The sequence below is a fragment of the Dendropsophus ebraccatus genome, chromosome 12 (assembly GCF_027789765.1).
Source record: "Dendropsophus ebraccatus isolate aDenEbr1 chromosome 12, aDenEbr1.pat, whole genome shotgun sequence".
NCBI lineage: Eukaryota > Metazoa > Chordata > Amphibia > Anura > Hylidae > Dendropsophus > Dendropsophus ebraccatus.
This window is the reverse complement of record NC_091465.1, coordinates 59,889,116-59,914,341: the sequence shown is the minus strand read 5'-3', so window position 1 is coordinate 59,914,341 and position 25,226 is coordinate 59,889,116. Positions and strand designations below refer to the sequence as shown.

Sequence of the window (25,226 nt, the reverse complement as noted above, 5' to 3'; positions counted from 1 at the left end):
TAAAACCAATGGTTAGTAAGAATCTAGGACCGCACAGTGGATTACCCTATTGCAAGGTAGGTTGCAAAATAAAAGCAGTCACCTGATTAGTGCAAACAGAGCAGTGTCTGGAGAGCAGTAAAGCAATATCTCAGTGCTGTAATTACTTTCTGCCTTCACACACTATATAGGGATATGGCCTAAATCAGGTATACCAAACTCAGGCTCTCCAGCTGTTGCAAAACTATCAGTTTGACACCTGATAAAAACCTGATGAACATTCAGACACATACTGTAGGTACTTTATATTTTTTTTAAACTCCATGAACCCTATACCTAAACAGGGGGCAACTTGTCCACCATAAGGTTATATTCACACTGCCAATGGAGGCTCCATCTGACTTGGCGGCAATAAGATCATCACAGAACCTTGACAGTTCCCACTATTAATGGATGGAACAAGCACAGCTTTGTAACTATATGTGTGACTATACTTGGACATAAGGATAATTCACAGAAGAGTAGGTCAATCTTAACATTCCATTTTCCATCGACATCCCCCTTTAAATATCAGAATCAGCTGGAACAGGAAATTCCAACAATTCTTTAAGAATGTCTTAATGTAAGGACCTTATGCACTCAAAAAGCCTAACAATTTCCTGACAGTTAATATATGCTGGATGTTTAAAGGAAGCCATTTTTATTACATGGTACTCCACTCCATTTACTTATAATGCACTAGTCTTTAAAAAAACAGAGAAGTTAAAAAAAAAAAAAAAAAAAAGTTAAAATAAAAGAAAGAAAGAAAAGGCAAGAATCAGTTAGTGCCGGGCCTTACACAACTGGTTAATTGGCCTCGAGCACATGTGTCTAGAGAAGTTTGTAGGTGAAAAGTGAGCGATCTGTGACCATAGCAGGAGGCGCTCCTTCTGTACATCATCATCATCATTGTCTGTGTAATACCCTTACCTGTCGCAGCTTGGCCATAGACTCGCTGGGGATGATCTCATTATTCTGCAGCTGAGTAATGAAACAAAGAGCTTGAAACTGGCTTTGTCCTCGCTCTAATTCCCCCAGAATCAGAATCCGAAAAATTTTCACCTCCTGAAAAAGACAATGATAGACCACATTCACTGTGAGGTCTAAGTTACTGATACACTTAATGTTAAAAATAATACACTAAAAAAATAAATAAAATTCTTTTCCAAAAAGGAGGAAGAGTCCAATCCCAGGCCTGTAATTTGCAGCACAGAAGTGACCACTAAACTGAGGGTTGAATTGGCAGAATTACCTCCACGTCTTTGGCTACAGAGATGACAAAAGCTTTAGCGTGATGGATATCTGGGCAGATGACATAAAAGGGGCAGGACAGCATTACACAAAAGCAATGAAAAAATCAAGTGACTCTGTACCCACAATCTGACCCCCACAAACTGCTTGTACCTCCGGATAGCTGCTTTTAATCAGAGATCTGTCCTGGGGTCCATTCGGCAGGTGATGCAGTTATTGTCCTAAAGAACAACTTTCAAACTTGCAGCCCTGTGTCAATTTGGTGTGGCCTAAAGTACACATGCCTTAGGATTGCGACACCCCTTCGTCCCTCCTCCCTGCCCTCTTCATCATTAGGAATGCCCCTAGAACAATTTCTTCTATTCTTCACCTGTCTTAACACTGCAAATGTGTTTGATCGTTAAGGCACCTGTTCAGTGTTCAGACAAGTGATGAATAGGAAAAATCCTGCCCGGGGGCATTCCTAATGGTGAAGAGGGTGGGGATGATGGGCGGCGGAGGGGCGTCACAATCTTAGGGTACACACACACACTAGGCAACACCAATTTATCAGTTTTTTTATGACAATAACTGCATCACCAGATCTTGGATTAAAAGTAGCTATATGAAGGTACAAGCAGTGCAGGTAATCAACAAAATACAAACTAATCTTCTGATTACATTTTGTTGTCATATAATATCCTTGATATTCCAAAAAAAAAATAAAAAAATAATAATATGATACTCCTGCTGATTTAACATTTCCTGGTCCCTGCTGCTCAATGCTGCTTCCTGTTTTCTATCATGTGATGACCCCACAGGAGCTGCACGTTCAGCATGTCACTAGCTGAGGCAAGGCCCCTATGTTATATCTGGCTGAATGGGCATTCCCTGTGGCGTCAAAGTAACCAAGAAACAGCAGTGAGTGGTGGGGACCAGGAGTCATCGGATCAGCAGCTATGGATGATCAGGGCAGTTGAGTTTCATTTCCTTTATTATTACATCATAATTGAAATTCTGATAAAATATGCTGTTTTATTTTATCCATCCTCTTTTAGACCATAAACCTGGTCACTGTGGAGCCCCTGAGGACACCGGTTGTACGTGTACTTATGATGAATAATAAGCAATAGCAGAAAGTCATATATACCAGAAAAAAAAAAATGAATCACACTGGGGAGCGGTGAACGTTTTATCTGAATATCCATCTATGTCTAAAAGGAAAAGCCAGAAATGTGTTATTTTCCCTTCAGTATCCGGTTACAGAACAATAGCCCCAGGAATCTGCTCATGAAGCCTCCAGCCGCCCATGTCCTCAGATCACGTTATTCTCTTCATGAAAAATCTGGCAGAAAAAGCTAAAACGTCTCTCTCTGACCTAAGAGTGGGAGTAGAGGAGCCCGGCCAGCAGCAGCCCAGGACAGGGTTACACTTCTCTAATGAGTTTCCCATTGCCGTACATTACTGAGACCCTGACGACACCGCGCTGAGAAACCTGCAGATACACAGGAGAACACAAATACAGTGTGGGTGGAGGAGAGCGGGAGGAAGGAGAGAGACCAGCAGAACACACAGAGATGGAGGGATGGGGAGAGGACACGCCAGCTTTCCAAAGTTCAAGCTGAGTCACAATGCTGTTAAGGAGAGTTCCTGCCACATCATAAACCTCATGCAATGTCAATCCACCTCCTCTTTTCACTAAATATGTCTCTTCCAAAGAAACTCTTGCAAAAAAAAAGGTCAAACCAGGTTCAGAGAAACTTCAACACACTATGTAAAAAAAAAAAAAAAAAAACTTGCAGCAAGGTCTCCAGCAACTAAGGGAAACTCCTTGGTTGCTGATATTATGTATTGTGCAGGCACATGTAACTGTGTGACCATAAGTGTGTCACCACATAACTAATAAACTTTACACCAATATGTTGCACAAAAAAGAAAAAATTACAGTGGTAATAAACGTCGGTGCATTTTAAATGCACTTAAATCACTAAAACTTTTCTCCTAGCTACAGGATAAGGGATATGTGTATGAGCTTGAGAACGGGGTCCTACCATCATCAGAATGGAACAGAGGATGCGTGTGCACACTGCCACTTCTTTCACTGTCTATGGGAGCTGCCAAGGACAGCAATTATTAAAGGGGTACTCTGAAAAAAAAAGTGTTTTTAAATCAACTGTGCCAGAAAGTTATATAGATTTGCAAATTACTTACGTTTAAAAGACTTCAGTCTTCCGGTACTTATCAGCTGCTACATGTCCTGCAGGAAGTGATGTATTCTTTATAGTCTCAGACAGTGTTCTCTGCAGCCACCTCTGTCCATGACAGGAACTTTTCAAAACAGTAACAAGTCCCCATAGAAAACCTCTCCTCCTCAGGACAGTTCCTGACATGGACAGAGGTGGCAGCAGAGAGCAGTGTGTCAGACTGGAAAGAACACACCACTTCCTGCAGGACATACAGCAGCTGATCAATACTGGAAGACTGGAAATTTCTTTAAATAGAAGTAATTTACAAATCGATATATCCTTCTGACTCCAGTTGATTTAAACACATTCTTTTCTCTGGAGTACCCCTTTATTGTATTTCTTGTGGAAAGAGAATATATATATTTTTTATTATTTTTCTAAATGAATTTCAAAGCTGTTAAGGAAAGAACAAAAAGGTACATTAGGGGTATTCAGAGTAAAGAAAATCTCACCTTTCCACAGAATAGGGGATACGTGTCAGATCACAGGGGGTCCAAGCTCTCAAAAACAAGGTCCTGACATTACTCTATTTATTGTCTATGCAGCTGAGAAGGGTATCTGAGCATTGTACCAGCAGCAGCTCCACAGACTATGAACACATCAGGGAAGCACACGTGTATAGGGTATGAGAATAACTATTGTATCTATGCCTATAGGGCTAGCCATGAATGCTTCTAAAAATAGCTCAGGCAAGATGGCTGCCCCCATAATAATGTACTCAAATGAAATAAATAAATAAAAAAAATACTAAATCAGAAAAATGACAAAAAGCCCCAATGACACATTTCGAGGGACTTGGCATTTACAGAATTCTCTAACTTATCAATGAAGATTTATCAAACCTGTAAATACAAATGAGAGTCAGGGTAGCTTCACACACATTGCATCGCAGCGGATTTTTTGCTGCGTATCCGCAGCTGATCCACAGCAGATTAGATCTAAATAACTGAACACAGCATCAAATCTGCACCATCAAATCTGTTGGAGATCTGCTGCGGATCTGGTGTGTCCCTGGCACCCTCAAACTAATAAAAGCAAAGAAGAAAGGTAAAAGAAACACAATAAAGACAGTAAACTAGTATAGATCCATATCTTTACTGTGGTTTACGATGTCTCAGAATATTATAAAGTATACACAGAGAGCGTGCTCAGCGGACACATATCCCATCTAGTGATCGGTGTGGATGTGAACACTCGATAGATGAAAACTTTTAATTTGTCTCTAGGACCAGTTTAATTTTCTTAATGACAGTGCCCATTTAATGGTGCGGAAATCTTCTGAGAGGGAGTCGGTTGACTTATAATGTGCTCATCTAAGGATGATGTCCGATTTCCCAGCAGTCATGCGTGAGCTAATTCATGGTAATAGCTGTGAAGTTCCACACCTGGAATCACATTTCATACACAGCATGTTTACCTTATGGGTCACGCTCACTTCTTAGCAAGCAGAATGAATAAAGCCATGTTTTCTTCAAAGGTTTTAGAGAGCAGTTCAAAGTGTTGCGACACATTTTAATTCTATACAAAAAAAAAAAAAAAAAATCTGCTTTACACACTAAGGAACTATCTAGAAGTATGAGCACTTTACATACACATACCAAGACACACTTGTCCAGGAACACAAAGAAGTGTTATGGTGACTACTATTAGGGTACGTTCACACTTACCGTATCCGCAGCTGATATTTCTGCTGCGGATCCGCAGCAGATCTCATTCAATTAACTGAACACAGCATCAAATCTGCACCATCAAATCTGCTGCGGATCCTGTAGGTGTGAACGCACCCTTAAAGTGCATATCCTGTATCATACAGGAACTAGCTCTGATTGGAGATCAAAGAATCTGGCAAGGTCTATTAAATGGGGAATCACAAGCTGCAGAAAGTCATAGAAACAGAGATTGCAACCAATAAATTACAAGTTATACAGAATCTTTTCCCATAAAGATATACAGTGGTGCCTTGGATTACGAGTATGATTTTTTCCGGGACCGTGCTTGTAATCCAAATCACTCTTAAAACAAAGACAAATGGTTCCACACCCCAAAAATAATGCTTTTTTTTTTAACAACATGGAAAAAGAAATGAGACAAACATTTAGAAACAGCTGAATATGTCATAATATAAGTTACTGTACAGTATAGCAATCAGCATGTGGAGTATAATGTATAGTAAGTACATAAGAATTAAAAAAAAAAAGCAGTAGTTTGTAGATACAGGATGAAACTGAAGATCCTCATAATGCAGTATCGTAGTACAACAGGCTAGAATAGAGAAGCAGGGCTGCTCAGTGGTCTGTGTGGTCACATGACAGCAATGGGGAATCACAGAGCTGTGCAGGAGGACAGAGCCAGAAGTAAGTGCAGGCACATTACAGCAGGACTGGAGAGGATGGGAAACACAAGGGCTAATAGAGACTACAGGGAGCATGAAGGAATGAGCAGGGCATATGTGGGCACATAGAGGGGTTACAGCTACGAAGAGATTACCTCCACACTCCACAGCCTTGGATCTGCTATGATTTGCAAGGTGAGGGAGACTTGCTGGGTAAGAGTACAGTGCTGTTTACCCCACTAGGCAGACCATAGCCCTTCCCCAGGTCCCTGCTCAGTAAAGGGAGCTCTTAACACAAAACAATGCTCTTAAACCAAGTTACTATTTTGAAAAACTAAGCTCTTCTTGCAAAATGCTCTCAATCCAAGTTACTCTTAAACCGAGGTCCCACTGTATATCAATTTGCCCTGCTCCTTCTGCTTTATAACAGGATGCTGATAGCTTAGGTAGCAGTTTTATGGTGACAGGTTTCCTTTAAACTTGTTTTACCGACAACCGGGTCAGATCAATGTTATATTACATTACACAGAGTCATTGAGCCAAGGTTCACAGATATGGAAAAACAACACAAAGCTGCATAAAGATGACTAATGCTATAAAATCATTGAGCTGTACTGTGTAGCTTTATATGTGCCCTATGGTTATACTTAATCACAGCATGAAGTTCACTGGAGTGCTAAAAAATATTCATAATTATATCCTGTACTTTGGAAAACTGAGGCTTTGATATGCTATTATAGAAGATAAAAGGAAGTAAATAGGTGAATAAGGGTAGTGTCAAGCGAACTTGCCGAACACACGGCATTTGACTCCTGGCAGCTGTAGAAGTTGGATGAAGCCCTAGGGCAGTGTTTCTCAAATCCAGTCCTCAAGACCCACCAACAGGACTATAATTATATCACCTGTAAAATCCTAAAAACATGACCTGTTGGTGGGTCTTGAGGACTGGAGTTGAGAAACACTGCCCTAGGGCGTGCTGGAAAACAGGCTATGGAGAAGTGCATGCTCTCTTCCAGCGCTGTCCGCATGACTTGGATTTCTACAAAACATCTATGGGACCATCTCCTGTTGTGCTAAAGGATGAGAGGAGAAGCAGCACTTGTCCACATGCTCCCTCCCTTTTTCTTCTAGTGATCAGCACGGGGTCTGAACATCTGGACCTCCAATCAAAAAAAATATTTTTCCATTAAAAGTTTTGAAGTGACAGGGACACTTTAAAGGAGAAGTCCGGCGAAAATTTTTAATAAAGTATTGTATTGCCCCCCAAAAGTTATACAAATCACCAATATACACTTATTACGGGAAATGCTTATAAGGTGTTTTTTTTTTTTCTCCTGCACTAACTACTGCATCAAGGCTTCACTTCCTGGATAAAATGGTGATGTCACTTCCTGGATAACATGGTGATGTCACGACCCGACTCCCAGAGCTGTGCGGGCTGTGGCTGCTGGAGAGGATGATGGCAGGGGGATGCTTAGTGTCCCTCAGTGTCCCCCTGCCATCATCCTCTCCAGCAGCCACAGCCCGCACAGCTCTGGGAGTCGGGTCGTGACATCACCATGTTATCCAGGAAGTGAAGCCTTAATGCAGTAGTAAGTGCAGGGAAAAAAAAAAGCACTTTATAAGCATTTCCCGTAATAAGTGTATATTGGTGATTTGTATAACTTTTGGGGACCAATACAATACTTTAATAAAAAATTTTGCCGGACTTCTCCTTTAAGTAAATGGTGTTGCCATAATGCCATAACACATCTTGGGATGTAAAGGAATTAGAAAATTCAGTACGGAGGATAAAACAGGATATGACGTCGGCCTGATATGATTGTACGGTAGGCCCAGGATCATCCCAGACCCTGCATTACAGCCATTCCTAAGTAGATGATCTTCCCGTTCAGAGATGTCTGAGTGGTGTCAAGTAAGATTGATGAATAAGGGTGAATGATGGATTTAGGAGGGAGAGGAGAGCTAGTAGTAAGTGGAGAAAGAGATACGTAATATGCTATAAATACTAGTTCCTCATGCAGAGTTTATTGTAACCATAATGCCTCTATTGATGTTCCTTTGACTCATATCGGACTTTTTTCTGCTTAAAGGGGTTGTCCGGCGATAAAAAATTATTCACAGAATAACACACATTACAAAGTTATACAACTTTGTAATGTATGTTATGTCTGTGAATGGCCCCCTTCCCCGTGTTTCCCCCCACCCACGCTAGACCCGGAAGTGTGGTGCATTATACTCACCGCATATCGTGTCGTCCACGGTCTCCGATCGTCAGCAGTGACGTCTTCTTCGGGAGCTTGGCGGATCTTCCCGAGTGCCGGCCACCCTCTGCAGCGTCATCCGAAGCTCAGCCGCGATTGGCTGAGCATAACTGTGCTCAGCCAATCGCGGCTGATGACGCGGCCACGTCATCAGCTGCTCAGCCGCGATTGGCTGAGCACAGTTATGCTCAGCCAATCGCGGCTGAGCTTCGGATGACGCTGCAGAGGGCGGCCGGCACTCGGGAAGATCCGCTGGCCTCCCGAAGAAGACGTCACTGCTGACGATCGGAGACCGTGGTCGGCACGTGACAGGTAATGTATAGCGCACCACACTTCCGGGTACACGGGTGGGGGTGGTGGGACACGGGGAAGGGGGCCATTCACAGACATAACATACATTACAAAGTTGTATAACTTTGTAATGTGTGTTATTCTGTGAATAATTTTTTATCGCCGGACAACCCCTTTAAGCTTTCTTATGGAAAACAGGCCAGGGGTGTGAAGGAAATGTTTTATCGAAAGTGCTAAAGGTTAAGAGCTGGAATCTGCTGTCACTTGTCTTGTAGAACATAAGATCTTATCTCCTGACTACAGATCATGTGTCTTCATATGGGAAGAAGCTGGAAACCAGGAAGATTATGGAGCACAAGAGGAGACATGGCATTCATCATTCCCCTGCTACAAGGACGCCACGTCTGGAGTTTGATAAGCTTTACATTCAGCCATTCCCATCCAGATCTGAACTGAGACACCTTCCATAAACATACTGGGATAAACTTCCCACAGTGCTGGCTGCTGGGATATCACTCTGGGATCTGAAGCTTTCATCCGGATGATAAAACCCCGGGCTGATGAAATAGGAACTAGTCAAAACGACAAACCTGTCAGTGATATTAACCAGACGCAGAACATTGCACTGATGGCCGTATCTGGTCCATGGGGAGAATGGCTGACACAATGGGGATGGATCTCCCGATTGTCCCTTCATCTTCCTCCCAGAATATTTAGTCATCTATACAGGGCTGGCCGTAGGCTCAATGCACCCTACCTGCCTAGTAAACCATACAGTGCAGGATTAGGGGAGAAGCTTCAGGTGCTCACGTATTACATTACCCAGTGGCACCCCCTACAGTACTGACATGAAATGTCACTACAAAGACTATACAGCCCCCAAGGACAGCCCTGCATCTATGCACAGCTACACAGCATCCCTGTCTTCTGCTCCATTCAATTCAATGCAACTGAGCTGCAATACCACAGCCAAACGGATGATGAGAGGTGCTGTTTCTTGAAGAAGGTGGCCATGTTTTCCTTAGTCTGGACAACCCCTTTTTAAAAAAAAAAAAGTCTGTCAATTAAAAACAAACAAAAAAAAAACCTTGACTTGTCACACTGAAATTCGGACCAATCAGATTGTTTGGTTTTATTTGGTAATTGTTTTTTTTTTTTTTAAATTTCTCCCTTAAAACTAGAGATGAGCGAACCTGCCGAGGTTTGGGTTCATATGAACCTGAACTCTCGACTTCTGACTGCCGCTGTCTGCCCGCTCCGTGGAGAGGGTGGATACAGCCGGAGAACCACCTGGAAAACTGGGATAGGCTGTATCCCAGTTTTCCAGGCGGTCCTCTGGCTGTATCCACCCTCTCCACGGAGTGGGCAGACAGCAGCAGTCAGAAGCCAAGAGTTCAGGTTCATACAAACCCGAACCTCGGCAGGTTCGCTCATCTCTACTTAAAACCTTCCCTCCATTGTCGGACACGCTTCTCCCAGCTCTCTCATGTTGCCACCACTTTGCTTATACCCCAAATTAAAGAAATTGAAATTATTGGGTCCAACCCCATTTGCAACTCTATAATACGTCAAATCCTTTATGTGACCATTCACATCTGTGCTCTGAAATGAAGAGGAGTTCTCAGGGAATGGGTCACCACATAGGACACAGTGCACACTGTATACAATCCAATAGACGTAGTCACAGTGAAGAAAAACAAAATATCCCAGTGCTGGTTTGCCACAATGGATGATGACCTTTGATCACTCTGCATGCTAATTTCTTACAATAACACAGCTTTCCATCACGTTACGTGCCGCTTTCCCTCCAGAGCTGTTTTCCTTGGTTGTCTGTGAACGTAGCCCGGAGGCATGAACTGCTTCTCAAAACATAAATGTATTGTAGCTGGAAGGTTCCCATGGCTCATCCTCCCCATACATTCCAGACAGTGATTTTCTAATAACCATCTAAAGACACTGCCGGACTGACCTTGACCGGTACAACAACCATAAAGATATCACTTCAGTGTGATTTACATGGACAGTCCTGCAGATCCCTTACACTGTAAGGGTAAATTCACACGGTAGAGAAATACTGCAGATTTCTAGTTCACAGCCAACTATAGTAGCAGCAGAGATTTTCTATATCTCATCCACTTGGTGTAACCCCTTCCCTCTAAATCTGTAACATGTGAACATGACTCCTGATTCTTAAATACAGTGCCTTCATGTATGACTGAACTCCTGATGAGAAGTGGCCTCAGAACACTGATTATACACTCCATACGCAAAAATGTCCCACAAAAATGTGGGAAAACCTCATCTGAACCAAATACACGCAACTGTGCTAAAGAGTCCACACACTATCTAGCAATTACAGTGGTACCTCGGTTCTTGAACTTAATTGGTTCCGGAGGGCAGTTTGAGAAACAAGCAGTGTGTTCCCATAGGAAATAATATAAATGTGTATAATGTAACTGGTTCCAGCACCCACCAATACTTACCTACAATTACACTGAAAAGTGCCCAATATAATCCCTACAGTACAGAACAACTCTGTATACTGTACAGGACATTACAGAACAGCACTATATACTGTACAGGACATTACAGAGCAGCCCTATATACTGTACAGTACATTACAGAACAGAGCTATATACTGTACAGGACATTACAGAATAGGGCTATATACTGTACAGGACATTACAGAACAGAGCTATATACTGTATAGAATTCCCCACCCCACCACAGCACTGTAAAGTATGGGTGATAGTGGTGCACTGACTGTACTACTACTGTGCTGTATATGCACTCCAGCAGTCTTATACAGTACAGGATGGGAGATGGCAGAGCACTGACTGTACGACTACTGTACTGTATATACACTCCAGCAGTCTTATACAGTACTGTACAGGATGGGAGATGGCACAGCACTGACTGTACTACTACTGTACTGTATGTGCACTCCAGCAGTCTTATACAGTACAGGGTGGGAGATGGTGGTGCACTGACTGTATTACTACTGTACAGTATATGCACTCCAGCAGTCTTATACAGTACAGGATGGGAGATGGTGGTGCACTGACTGTACTACTACTGTACTGTATATGCCCTCCAGCAGTATTATACAGTACAGGATGGGAGATGGTGGTGCACTGACTGTACTACTACTGTACTGTATATGCACTCCAGCAGTCTTGTACTGTGCTGTACTGTACTGTATGTGAAGCCTCACCACTGCTAAACTTACCACGTACAACCCACCATCTACGCTCGAAAAAACGTTTAGATACCGAGTACTTCAAGACTGGGTGCCCAAAAAGTGTTTGAGAACCGAGCAAGAGTTTGAGAACCAAAGCAAACTTTCCCTAAAAATACAGTTTGAGTTCCAAGCAGTTTGAGAACCAAGATACCATTGTATGACATATAATACACTACCCATTTATTTCAATGGCTCTGGCACATGGCCATGTTTTATAATGATCCTTCCTCTGGCGTGATTCCATTATAGGGTCTGGGTTTGCATCACTTCCTTTTTAGCCACATTCCCATTCTTTGTGGAATACAGATGGCATACATATGCACTATGGATGCAAAGGAAAACAACAGATCAGTGGTTTTGTGGTCAGCAGTGGTGTACAGGAGGCCGGAGACATGGTATCAGTAATGTAGGACAGGAATCAGACTGCACAGGGTTTATAGACAGACTGCTATAAATGTACTAACCCCAGAAGTGGCACTTTGTACACATTTTATTACGCTGCACAGTCAGAAGGTAGATATAAAATATTACAAAGAGTACTGCAATAAACACTCACTTGCCTTTCCACCCACAAATCTGTAAGATGTACAAAACCCCAGAGCCCCCCTCTGATCCGTCAGTGCCAAGGTAAGAGCTCAAGTTCTGGGGATGGACAAAATCTGAGGTTTACTCACCTGCACAAACACGAGGACACAAAGACTGAACTGGGCAGGTGCCACCGGCTGCAATATGATCACAGGACAAGGACGCAGCACAGATACTGCGAACAGGGAAGAACTGTGGCAATCCAACCCGGGGTATTGAAATGGACGGGACAATACACTTCACTCACACACAGGAAATGTGTTATTATCAGGGCACAAAATACTCTGTGAAGAGTTTCATCTCATGCCATGTTCATCAAGAAGGACTAGAAAAGTAGGTGTTGGAAGGCCGGTATACATCCAGTATACCATCTATAGGATGATGACCAGGGAATAGAAGGAAAACCTGCTAATCTACCTAATGATTGGTAAATGATAGATAGGAGTACCGACACATGATCAGACTACATAGGGCTTGTTTGTAGTCTGTTACCAAGGAGACATATAGGCCTGCATAGGAGCTGCAGATGCAAACCTACAAGTTACCTTTATATGAACATTTCTTAGCTTTATGTTAGATACCCTGCAACAATGAAGAAAATGGTTCCAACAGTGTTCAAACTAGAATATAAAAGAATGGCCAAGCACAGATCTCTTCTCATGTAAAAATGAAGAATAACCTGATATACCTATTATGCTGTGAACCTCACCTCTGCCGGTCACCTCCTTTATGTAGACAGTGATTCAGTGTTAGTAAAGCTGTAGAGCTGCGCTATGCACTGCGGTTACTGCAGTCTGCCGAGAAACCTATGGGGAGGTTGTACTCTTTTAATGCTCCGATGCTGTAATGCCAAAAAAACTAAATGAAAACATATTACATTAAATAAAAAATATCTGTATATGCCATCGACTTATGTGAACAAACACTCATCCATGGGACTGTCTGTACAAGTGATTGCAGCGGCAACATGGTGGATTAACTGAATGATCAGGGAAAATAGATAAAGCAGACTCATGTTACAAAAGATTTCTAGAAACCTGTCTGGTTTTGTTACATTAAAGGGGAACTACCAGAAGGTTAGACAACTCTAACCTGAGACGCTGAGGAGAAGGATATGTCTCTTACCTTCCTCCTCAGCACCGTTCTGGTGCTGTTAGACTGTTAGGAGCACTTCCCACCCCCATAGCGCTAATGCAGCCTGCTCCATTCATTATCATTAGAAAGGGGAGGGGTGGCCACAGGTGGACCGGCGCTATGGGGCGGGCAGTGCTCTTAAAAGGGAAGTCTGGCGAAAATTTTTATTATAGTATTGTGTTGTCCCTCAAAAGTTATACAGATTACCAATATACACTTATTACGAGAAATGCACAAAGTGATTTTTTTTCCCTGCACTTACTACTGCATGAAGGCTTCCCTTCATGGATAAAATGGTGATGTCACTTCCTGGATAAAATGGTGATATCACGACCCGACTCCCAGAGCTGTGCAGGCTGTGGCTGCGCGAGAGGATGATGGCAGGGGGACACTGAGGGACACAGGGCACTGGAGGGACACTCAGCATACCCCTGCCATCATCCTCTCCAGCAGCTACAGCCCGCACAGCTCTGGGAGTCTGGTCGTGACATCACCTTTTTATTCAGGAAGTGAAGCCTTGATGCAGTAGTAAGTGCAGGGAAAAAGCACTTTATAAGCATTTCCTGTAATAAGTGTATATGGGGGATTTGTATAACTTTTGGGGGACAACACAATACTATAATAAAAATTTTCGCCAGACTTCTCCTTTAACCTCTTAAGGACATAGGACGTATGCGTACGTCATATGTCCTCACTTGCACTTAAAAGCGGGGCCGCGCGGCGGCCCCGCTTTGAAGTGCCGCGATCCCGGGTGCCGCGAGTAGCCCGGGACCGCTGCTATTAGCGGGCGCGGTCTGATCGCCGTGCCCGCTAATTAGCTAATCGGAGGCAGCTGTCAAAGTTGACAGCTGCCTCCGATTACCGGAGGCAACGTTTCCCTGGGGTCTAGTGGGGGAGATCGCTCCTCCGGGACCTTGTCCCGGAGGAGCGATCTCCGTTACTGATGCCGGCCGGGGACGCGTCCAAGATGGTGCCGTCCTCGGCTCGGCACTCGTTCGTTTTCGGCTGCAGCAGCCGAAAGCAAACGAGTGCCGATCTCATGGATCTCTGCAGCATATCTATGCTGCAGAGATCTCAATGAGAGATCCAAGTGTATATACTAGAAGTCCCCCAGGGGGGCTTCTAGTATAAGTGTAAAAAAAAAAAATAAAGTGTTGTTTATAGTAAAAAGCCCCCTCCCCTAATAAAAGTCTGAATCACCCCCCTTTTCCCAGGTTTTAAATAAAAGTAAACAAATAAATAAATAAACATGTTTGCTATCGCCGCGTGCGTAATCGCCCGAACTATTAATTAATCACATTCCTGATCTCGTACGGTAAACGGCGTCAGCGCAAAAAAATCCCAAAGTGCAAAATTGCGCATTTTTGGTTGCATCAAATCCAGAAAAAATTTAATAAAAAGCGATCAAAAAGACGTATATGGGCAATCAAGGTACCGATAGAAAGATCACATCATGGCGCAAAAAATGACACCTCGCACAGCCCCATAGACCAAAGGATAAAAGCGCTATAAGCCTGGGAATGGAGCGATTTTAAGGAACCTATATTGGTTAACAACGGTTTGAATTTTTTACAGGCCATCAGATACAATATAAGTTATACATGTTACATATCGTTTTAATCGTAAAAACTTGAGGAACATGCATAACAAGTCAGTTTTACCCCAGGGCGAATGGCGTAAAAACACATTTCCCCCAAATAAAAGAAATGCGTTTTTTTTTTTTCAATTTCACCACACTTTGAATTTTTTTCTGGTTTCGCAGTGTACTTTATGCAAAAATTCAGCCTGTAATTGCAAAGTACAATTAGTGACGCAAAAAATAAGGGGTCATGTGGGTTTCTAGGTGGAAAAATGCAAGTGCTATGACCTTTTAAACACAAGGAGGAAAAACAGAAAACGTAAAAACGAAAATGGGCCATGTCCTTAAAGGGTTAAGGGTCTTACCGGACCATGGGGCACGCAACTAACTGCAGCAGAATGGCACCAAGGAGGAAGGTAAGAGACATACCTTCCTCCTTGGTGTCTCCTGTGCATTAGGGACATATGAGCAGGTTACATTCATGTAATTGCTGATAGTTCCCTTTGTTAAAGAAATAAAGGCAATCCAGCCATCTTGCCCTGTTTTTAATATCAAATTGATGCTTAGAGTGGAATGAAAAATATATTTCTGCTCATGTGATAGTTTTTTTGTGTTTACAACTAGAATAAGTGTTTTTGCAAAACATATGCTTTGTCAGCCACCTTGTGAGCCCCTCCCAAGAATTGTTGCTTGTACATCTCAATATGGTGGAAGATAAGAAAATGTACTCTATGCCCAGGATTCAAGCTCCAGGATTGGTGCAACTACCTCACATGGACATTTTAAACATTATAAGAACCCAGTATTGTTATCTGATTGTAGCGCGCTGACTTGCATACATGAAGTGCACGTCTGTATGTCACATTATTGTTATCTTGTTTGAATAATAATAATCCTTTAATTTGGAGCAGCTGTCTCACGTTGTCTTTTTCCACGACAATTTGGTGCCGAAGTACCGGGAATCTGAAAGCGGCAGCGAACGGATGCAGGATCAGGAACCGAGGACGAGGAGACCAGACAATGGCGCCATATCTAGGTGAGAACCTTTGTTTCTCAGTCTGCTCTCCCTCCTCTGATCCCTAATCTCTCTGTTCTGTCGTAAGTACAGATCCTAAGAACCTGAAACAGCTGTGTTAATGTTAAGTGTCCTAACATCTTTTGTTACAAATGTGTGAGTGAATGTGGATATTGGTGTATTAAAACCCCACCATATCAGCGTGACAGAGATCCTTTACGGTGTATGAAAGTGCTACTTCAAGACGCCCCTCTACGGAGAAAGCCAGTGGGAGTAGCTAGTATGATAAGTCCTTAGACACGTGTGTTTTCTATCTTCTCTGTTTGTCAAGTAAGCGTTACTAATCCTTGTCTGCTAAAGCGGAGGGACAAAATAGCAGAAGGACAGGTGTTGGTAGGTGCGGGTTTTCCTGGTCTGCCTTGGATGGACAGGACAAGACTCTAGGTACCCCCTAGAAAAACGAGAGCGATTTGATCTTTTGATCACCTCTCGGCTTGTTCCTGACAGCCTCGTGTCACACTGGTTGAGAATCTGCACTTCACTAAGCACTGAAGGGCGTGTCCCAAAGCTGCAGCAGAACTCTGTCTCATGAACAACCAAATTGCTGACTCAGTAAGTCCCTCTCTAGCGTGGTTAAATTTGGATGATATAAGAGGGCAAACACTTTTTGGAATCTGCTCCTTGCTGTTTATTATTTGGCTCTTTTGGAAAATTTGGAGGGATCAAAAGCGGGGATACGCTGTTTGGAGGTTTCCCTGACAGCCAATAGCCATATAAATCGCTGGGTAATCGAGAGAGAAGGGTAAGGGTCCCCTCCATCATAGCCGGGCTATGGGCAACGATCTCAGCAAAAGAGGCTGTGTGCCTCAACGAGGCTGTGTGCCTCAATGTAGTAGTGGACGTCCAACATCTCCTCCTACCCCAAGGGAGGTGATGAATAAAAAATATGGCAAATGGGTCAGCAAGCATTTACCTAAATGGTGCATGCTGACTAGGGGAATAGATTTGGGGATCCCTAAAGAGGGAACGTTTGAGTTACCCCGCTGGGTTAATCTCTATAGGAATTGTAAATGAAAATTCACAGAGCCAAATGAAACAGCAGCTTGGAGTAGATGGATTGCAGAATCCTATTTGAAAGGTTAAAAAAAAGCCCTAGGTATTTTTTTCTGTAGATAAAGACAGCACAGTCAAGAAAGGAGGGACAGTCTGAGTTAGATACAGAAGAGGCAGAAGGAATAGAACAGCTTGCATTGTCTCTGGTGGTATCCATCATGGATAATACAGGTATCCCTGACTCAAGTGTACAGGGCTCCCCAGTAGACACAGCAACTAGACCAAAAGGTCCCACTAGCTCAGCCATGTTATACCCGACTGAGCAATTGAGACCTCCCCTGTATACTGAGTCACCATACTAAGGTGCAATGTGTTAAAGACAGTCACCCTACTGCCGCTTCATGATGACCTGAATGGGGATATTACAGGGCACAGTTGTGAACAGGAGATGGACCTCTTTTACTCTCCTCCCAATTCTGTCCTGGATGTCCCCATCACAGATGCTGAAATAACTCTGTATGTAGATGGGTCAGGAGTGCGGAGACCAGAGGGAGGGTTCGCTGCAGGCTTTGCTGTTGTGGATGACACCTCCATTCTGTACTCTGAATCCCTTGATCCTAGCATATATTCTGTGCAGAGTTACTTGCCCTGATCAGGGCATGTGAATTGGCAGAGGGAAGGACTGTGTGTATATATATATATATGTATATATGTGTGTGTACATCGACTCCTGCTATGCATATGGAGTCCTCCATGACTTTGGCTTTTTGTGGGCACATAGAGGTTTCTTAACCTCTAGTGGAAAGGTGGTGAAACATGCGGAGCTCATACAGGATCTGCTAGAGAAGGTGAAGCTCCCTAAAGCTGTAGCTGTAATCAAGTGCCAGGCACATCAGCGAACACAAGACCCTGTAACCAGGGGTAACAACAGAGCAGATGAAGCAGCCAAACAGGCAGCAGTCATGCTTCTGCGAGAGTCCAATCCAGGTACAGAGAACCTGACAATGGATGTTCTAATACAGCTCCAAAAGCAAACAGGACCCCTAACTCTTAGCAAATGGAGGAAAGCTGGCTGCAAACCACAACATGACGTTTGGAAACATGGGGATGGTCGATTGTGTGCACCCCCAGTGTTATATCCAATTTTAGCTACTATATCTCATCTCCCCTCCCATGTTTCCAAAGGGGGAATGATTGGTGGTGTTAACAGGTTTTGGTTTGCACCAGGCTTCCCACAGTTTGCAATGGATTGGTGTAGGAAATGTATGATCTGTGCCAAACATAATCCAGGAAAAATGACCAAGGTTGAGATGAAACATCTTGTAAAACCTGACTACCCGTTCCAGAGGTTACAAATAGACTACATACAACTACCTAAGTGTGGCACGTATGAGTATGTCCTGGTATGTGTGGACATGTTTTCCTCCTGGATTGAGGCGTGGCCTGTTTCCAAGGCGACAACTCAGATCACGGCGAGGAAGCTAATTTCTGAGATAGTCTGCAGGTACGGCCTACCTGAGACATTAGAGTCTGACCGAGGGACTCACTTTACAGGACAAGTGTTTGCAGACGTCCTGAAAGGGTTGCAAATCAACCAGCATCTGCATACACCGTACCACCCACAATCATCAGGGAAGGTAGAAAGAGCAAATGGCGTTCTGAAAAATAAAATAGCCAAGATCTGTGAGCAAACTAAGCTGACCTGGGTACAAGCCTTACCCTTAGCTCTGTTTGCAATGCGGCATACCCCAAAGGGAAAGCATGGTCTCTCAGCATATGAAATTTTATATGGAAGGCCACCGCTTACAGGCCTTTTCTTTCCACAAGAGCTGCATGGACAATATGCTTCTTTAACTGATTATGTTATTCAGCTCCACAAACAACTGACTAATTTGCATGGAAAAGTTTTCTCTTCTTTACCAGATCCAGAGCAAACAACAGGAATTCATCATCTGCAGCCCGGAGACTGGGTGGTGATAAGAAGATACGTGAGGAAACATCTGGAACCCCGATTTGATGGCCCATACCAGGTGCTGCTGACTACACCCACCTCAGTCAAGGTGGGAGGGAAGCCGAACTGGATACACGCTTCCCATTGTAAGAAAGTTACTTTTCAGGTCGGTGACGATAACCTGTACCAAAAGGGTGAGGCCATTGGGGAAGAGGAAGACTAACAAACTATTAACATGCAGTTACTGTTCAGTTTGCTGTTGTCCTACCTATTATTTTGTGTTTTGTACTTTCATGTGCGGGTGAAAGGAGAGAAGCAGAAGAACTCTATCTGGCTTCTACACCAACAGACAGCCAAACAGCTGAATGCCACCGACTGCTGGATCTGCTCTCATATTCCTGCCACCCACAGAGGAATCCCTTTAATTGGTGTACCAATATCAATGAATGATTTAAATCTCACAGACTATAGCTATGATGTCCAAATAGATGTAGACCACACAACTCACAATGCTCTCTCAGACCAAGGAACATACCTAGAAATTGTTGGCATAATATCTCCACCCACTATATGCTTAGGCCCTATGTATATAAATCACATAGCCAAGATTAAAGGCCGACAAGTGGGGTTACCTGAGGTACATGTGGGAAAAACCGATTGTGAGTATTCACCTCAGCTGATAAAGCTTGGATGTGGTTCCCTTCTTGGACGGGCTGGGGAATTGAGCTAGCAAATAAGTTAAATAAGTATGCCAGTATTATGGATGGAATTATTAATGAAACCACAAGTTCTATCCATGCCCTTAATGAAGAATTGGCCCAAGTTAGAAAAGTAGCCTTACAAAATAGAATGGCTCTTGATTATTTGTTGGCCATAGAGAAGGAACATGTGCTATTATAGGGGAAGAGTGTTGTACCTGGATAGAAGATGCCCATGACCCCATAGAGACACACAGTGGTGGTGATAGGATTGATTTTAATACTTCTCATAAATTGGAAATTTCTAATGTGTTGTGTTTCTCGTTGCAGTAAAGGTGTGGATACGTCCATCCCTTAAAAAGGATAATACAGCTTCAGGGATGACCGTCCGATAGCCCAAGTTCGACTGCTCGTCTCTGCTAAAGACCCTCGGCTGTTTGTGAGACGTGTGGAAGACATCATCCCTGAATCAGGGTCCCACAGGTGCACAGGCATGCGGCCCGGAGCACGGCAAAACGGGTGCAGAGTCCATAGGCTTTGTAAATCCTGTGACCCAGCTCAGGCCCCATGGTGGTGCATCTCTGGAAGTTGCTGTTATTATCCATTTAGTTAGAAATATATTTCTGTGTGTGCTTCAATAAAATATATCTTCATACTTAGAGGAAATGGTCACTAATAGATGGTTGGGAATGGATAGAGTATCCCATGTTATATGCAGCTTATCTGTATATACCATGCCCCTACCGACTGTCTCAGGGGTCATTTCCGGATAGGAAGGATGTTAGTCAGGAACGAGAAACGCATATATAAAAAAAAAAAAAAAAAAAAAAAAAAAAAAAAAAGAAAACATATATGTGATAATGATATTATCAAAAGGGTGAGAATTGTTAAAGAAATAAAGGCAATCCAGCCATCTTGCCCTGTTTTTAATATCAAATTGATGCTTAGAGTGGAATGAAAAATATATTTCTGCTCATGTGATAGTTTTTTTGTGTTTACAACTAGAATAAGTGTTTTTGCAAAACATATGCTTTGTCAGCCACCTTGTGAGCCCCTCCCAAGAATTGTTGCTTGTACATCTCAATATGGTGGAAGATAAGAAAATGTACTCTATGCCCAGGATTCAAGCTCCAGGATTGGTGCAACTACCTCACATGGACATTTTAAACATTATAAGAACCCAGTATTGTTATCTGATTGTAGCGCGCTGACTTGCATACATGAAGTGCACGTCTGTATGTCACATTATTGTTATCTTGTTTGAATAATAATAATCCTTTAATTTGGAGCAGCTGTCTCACGTTGTCTTTTTCCACGACACCTTCTAACCCTTCAAGGGGATTTTCGGGCTCTCACTGTTGGTATTAAGCCCCTGAAATTCTAATCCATAGTGCACAGCTATTTCTTATTCCCTCAATTTCAAGGAGCAGAATTAGAGCTGGGTTACTTGGCCGTAGCTTAGGACTTCCTTTCCTTCTGGCTAGTCACAGGAGTGAAATTTTACAATGCCATGGCATAGTGCTGATGAATCGCACAGGACTAAACAGACAGGCACTGTATTGGGGCTGGTTAACAGTCCACCTCTATAGATGGCATGCACAGGGGTGGGGGGAATGAGCAGCACAACATGTAAGGGGTCACACTAAGCACTGAACTGCTGCTGCTGATTCTATTCAGGAGGCAGCACTATGTACATACAGGGACAGCTGCACAGATGTATGGGTGGTTAGAGATGCGAGGGAAGCATTGAAGGGGCAGTGTTGATCCTCTGGAAGGGATAAACAGACTCAAAAGATTCCAGGTACATATCATAGTATACATATCATACTTAAGTGCCACCTCTAGTAGCATTTTTTTTGGTGGGGAAGGAGGGGGGTGTAAAGGGTTAAAAAAATATAATAATATTATTATGTTGCACAAAGTGGCAAATGATCAGCTGATAATGCTATAGACTTGAATTATCAAATTTCTGATTTTTAGCATGAAATTGTACACCGTCAGCCATAAAGAATGATGATTCTCATATTATTCTGAAATGGTTAACATTTTGGCTATTTCCTTCGAGCATTGGCGTCAGAAGGTTCTTCAGAAGTACGGTTTAGTACTAGAGATGAGCGAACCGGGTTCGGGTTCGAGTCCATCCGAACCCGAACTTTCGGCATTTAATTAGCGGGGGCTGCTGAACTTGGATAAAGCTCTAAGGTTGTCTGGAAAACATGGATACAGCCAATGACTATATCCATGATTTCCACATAGCCTTAGGGCTCTATCCAACTTCAGCAGCCACCGCTAATCAAATGCCGAAAGTTCGGGTTCGCATGGACTCAAGCATGCTCGAGGTTCGCTCATGTCTATTTAGTACTATAGAAGTCATAGATCTCCAGATTTCCGGCGTTATTAGTCTCACAGGACGCAGCAGTAGTTTTCCTTGAAGACTTGTTTCTTCTCAGTTAAAATCCTCATACAGCTAAATTGCACAATTACAGCTCCATTATAGCACTTGGCATAACACAGACAGCGAGGGCCGCTCCTATTGACTGTATAAACAAGATTCCCCTCCCCCCGCAAACAAGCCCCAAGCAAGCAGCCAGTGTAAGTGAGACCTCTCAGACAGGCCGGGATGCATCTGTGGTCCAGATGTGGCCACGTAGACCATTCATCTACTGGAAGAGATTATGCAGAACACAACAGATTACAAGAGCAGCTCTTCATCCCGGGCAGTGAGTAGTACACCATGCCCAGATATCACCAGCGGCCGCCCCCTCTGTACTGGGGGAGACTGGAGAAAGGAAATATTCTGGTGATTAAAGCTGCTCCACAAACTACTACATTACATGAAAGAGATTCCGCCTTCGGGAGGGGTGGGGAGACGGACAGTAAAGAAAGTTAAGCTGCTGTCACTTGGGAGTAACAAAGGCATTTATAGGCTCCGGCAAACTATACAGAAGATGACATCCTAAGGGCGATGACACAGCGTGCGTCAGCTAACCGGCAACGACACACAGAGGTCTGCTCAGAGCTCAGCAATGTTAGGAGCCCCCATACAGGATATAGGAGCAATGGTCGCGTATGAGTGGTGCGTTCCCTCCATTTCGGGGGACACGTTTATACCCTAACAGTCTCGCCTGCAGAAGGTGTAAGAAGTTATTGGTGTATGGTGGAATCTCCTTAATAACTCTTATGGAGTGTTTACACGAAACGATTATCGTTCAAATTTTCGCAATAACGATTGCATTTGAGCGATAATCGTTCCGTGTAAACACAGCCAACGATCAAGCGACGAGCGAGAAATCGTTTGTTTTGATCTTTCAACATGTTCTCAAATCGTGGTTGATGGTTTGCTAAAAATTCGCAGATCGCTTCATGGAAACAGTCTTTCACAGATTTACCCTATGTGTGATATGGGCTTAAGCGATCCTAAAACGATTGCAATAACGATTTTTTTCTTCATCTAAACACTGATCGTTATAAAAATCTAATCGCTGCTTCAAAATCGTTAAAGGATCGATTGGTCGAATTATCGCAGCATTAATCCTACTTACTATAACTGTACATTCCCTATGCATTAAGGAACTGAATGGGGCATTTATATGGAATTCTGCTGCAGGCGTTCAAAGCATTGAAAGGGTTAACCCAGGGTTCAGTCAGTAGTGGAACACCATGACACGGCCATGCACACCTCCGCCGTCCCAAGCACGACAATGCACGGCCAGGCACACCAACACCAGCACTCACCTGTCTGAAGTCGGCTAGGTAGGTGATAAAAGTGCCGTCCGCCTTGCGGAACTCCAGGGTGATGTAGTCCCGCTCGCTGTCCGCCTGCAGGCTCTCCTCGGCCACCTGACCATCTTCTAGACGGACTCGGACCTTGAGCTCCCCCAGGCTTGTTCTACAGTACCACAGCAGAGACCAGAGCCACAAGAACTGTCTGGCTGATACCAGAGGACACATCACCGGGCAGAGGGGGCCAGGGCAGCCAGGCTGGCACAACTGGGAAAGACTTGAGAAAAGAAGAAGAAGGAAAAAAGTTTTAACAACAGAGAAGAAATCAGAGCAGCAAAAACATTGTCTCAGTACAGAGACGGGACAGTAACCACTCCAGCGCCCAGACCTGTCCGAGTCACCATATAGGAAGGGAAAAGAAACCCTAGAATAGGGGCGGACAGATGACACAATGATGCCAGTATGGGCTGAGCCCCTCCGCTTTAGCCTATGCCGGCCCTTAACAAGTCACATCTGCCCGCACAGCCCAGGGGGGGAATAATAGATAAAAAATTATCATAAAAGATGATAACAGAAGATGACAGGGGCTGAAGTGGCTGATAACAGAGAACAATACACTGCAGTCACCTGTAGGGCACATGGTCAGTTATGTCCCTGTCATCCCCACTATACACATCTCTATGTCCCATCACTCACTACGCACCAAGAGGAAAGAACCCGCAACCAATCCGCAGTAAATCCGCAGGTGAGTGTCTCTCTGTCACACAGTCTGCTGCATGGCATCAATCAGATCGCCCGATAACTGACAGCGATCCCCTGGCCGCTACACGGCAGGCAGTGGCCGGGCTCCGTCTATGGTGCGGGATTAGGGGGTCGCACGGATGGATAAGCGGAGCCGCACTCACCCCGGATCCCGGTGTCCCCCGCAGGCTCTCCCTCCTCATCCGCTCCGGCTGCCGCCGCTGTCCCGGGCCGGACTCCGCTCTCTGGATGTTCCCCCCCAGGCGGCGGCTTTCAGAGGCCGTCACTTCCTCCAGGACCTGCCCCTTCACTTAAAGGGACAGACACACCACGGCGGCGGCGGAGAGGAGCAACAATAGGACGGGCGCTGTACGAGCAACAACTGGCGCCCGAGGGCGCAGAGGAGGAAGAAAAAATCTGAGGAATAGTCGCAGTTTTGTCCCATGTAATTCGGCCTGTGCACTGACAGCTGCGCCCGGATGGAGTTTCCAGGACTTTACAGGAAGATCCAGAAGAAGAGAGAAACTTTGTCATTCACCTAGTGCTCACATTGTTCCCAGTCACGTGACGCAGAGCTCCAGCTGCGCTCGGGATCGCTTCCATCCTCTGGCACCACGTGACCAGTGCAGCCTGATCCTGCAGTCCTCATCCCTCCATCCCGACTGCCGGCTATTACACCTAGGAAGCTATGCTCACACACAGGATTTGTGATCAGTATTTTGCAACCAAAACCAGGAATGGCTTGAAAACACAGAAAGGCTATGTTCATGTACTGTTGAAATTTTGTGGATGGCCGTCATTTAACGTCAATAACGGCCATTATTTGCCATTAAATGGTGGTGTCAACTCAAGTTCAACAATGTGCGAACATGACCTTTCTGTGTTTTCAATCCACTCCTGGTTTTGGTTGAAAAATACTGAGCAAAAATACTGTGTGTGAACATAGCCTAAAAAAACTATGCAGATTTATTTAGACTAAACCATTGACTTCAATGGGAGATCGTGAACTCCACTAAAAGAACAGAGTTTTAACTGCTATATTAATATTATTGTTAGAAGAACTTAATTTTTATTACATTTTCCCAGTTTACAAAGCGTACAAAAAACGTGTATACATTTGGAGGA

The 25,226-nt window shown here is 43.9% G+C and overlaps 1 protein-coding gene across 2 annotated transcripts in view; it reads right to left on the bottom strand.

The window, feature by feature from the left end:
- The window catches only part of OAF (out at first homolog), a 32,357-nt gene extending 7,751 nt beyond the window's left edge, over positions 1-24,606 (bottom strand). Inside the window, exons 1-3 of one of the 2 annotated variants that reach the window (XM_069948561.1) lie at positions 24,266-24,606; positions 23,373-23,637; positions 949-1,083 (exon numbers count right to left, since the gene is read on the bottom strand). In XM_069948561.1, the coding sequence (XP_069804662.1) occupies positions 949-1,083; positions 23,373-23,588 (351 nt within the window). In that variant the 5' untranslated portion in view covers positions 23,589-23,637; positions 24,266-24,606. Of the gene's footprint in view, positions 1-948; positions 1,084-23,372; positions 23,638-24,063; positions 24,240-24,265 lie in introns of those variants that run through there. The other variant, XM_069948560.1, reaches the window with a different exon arrangement.
- Between the last annotated feature and the right edge of the window lie 620 nt (positions 24,607-25,226).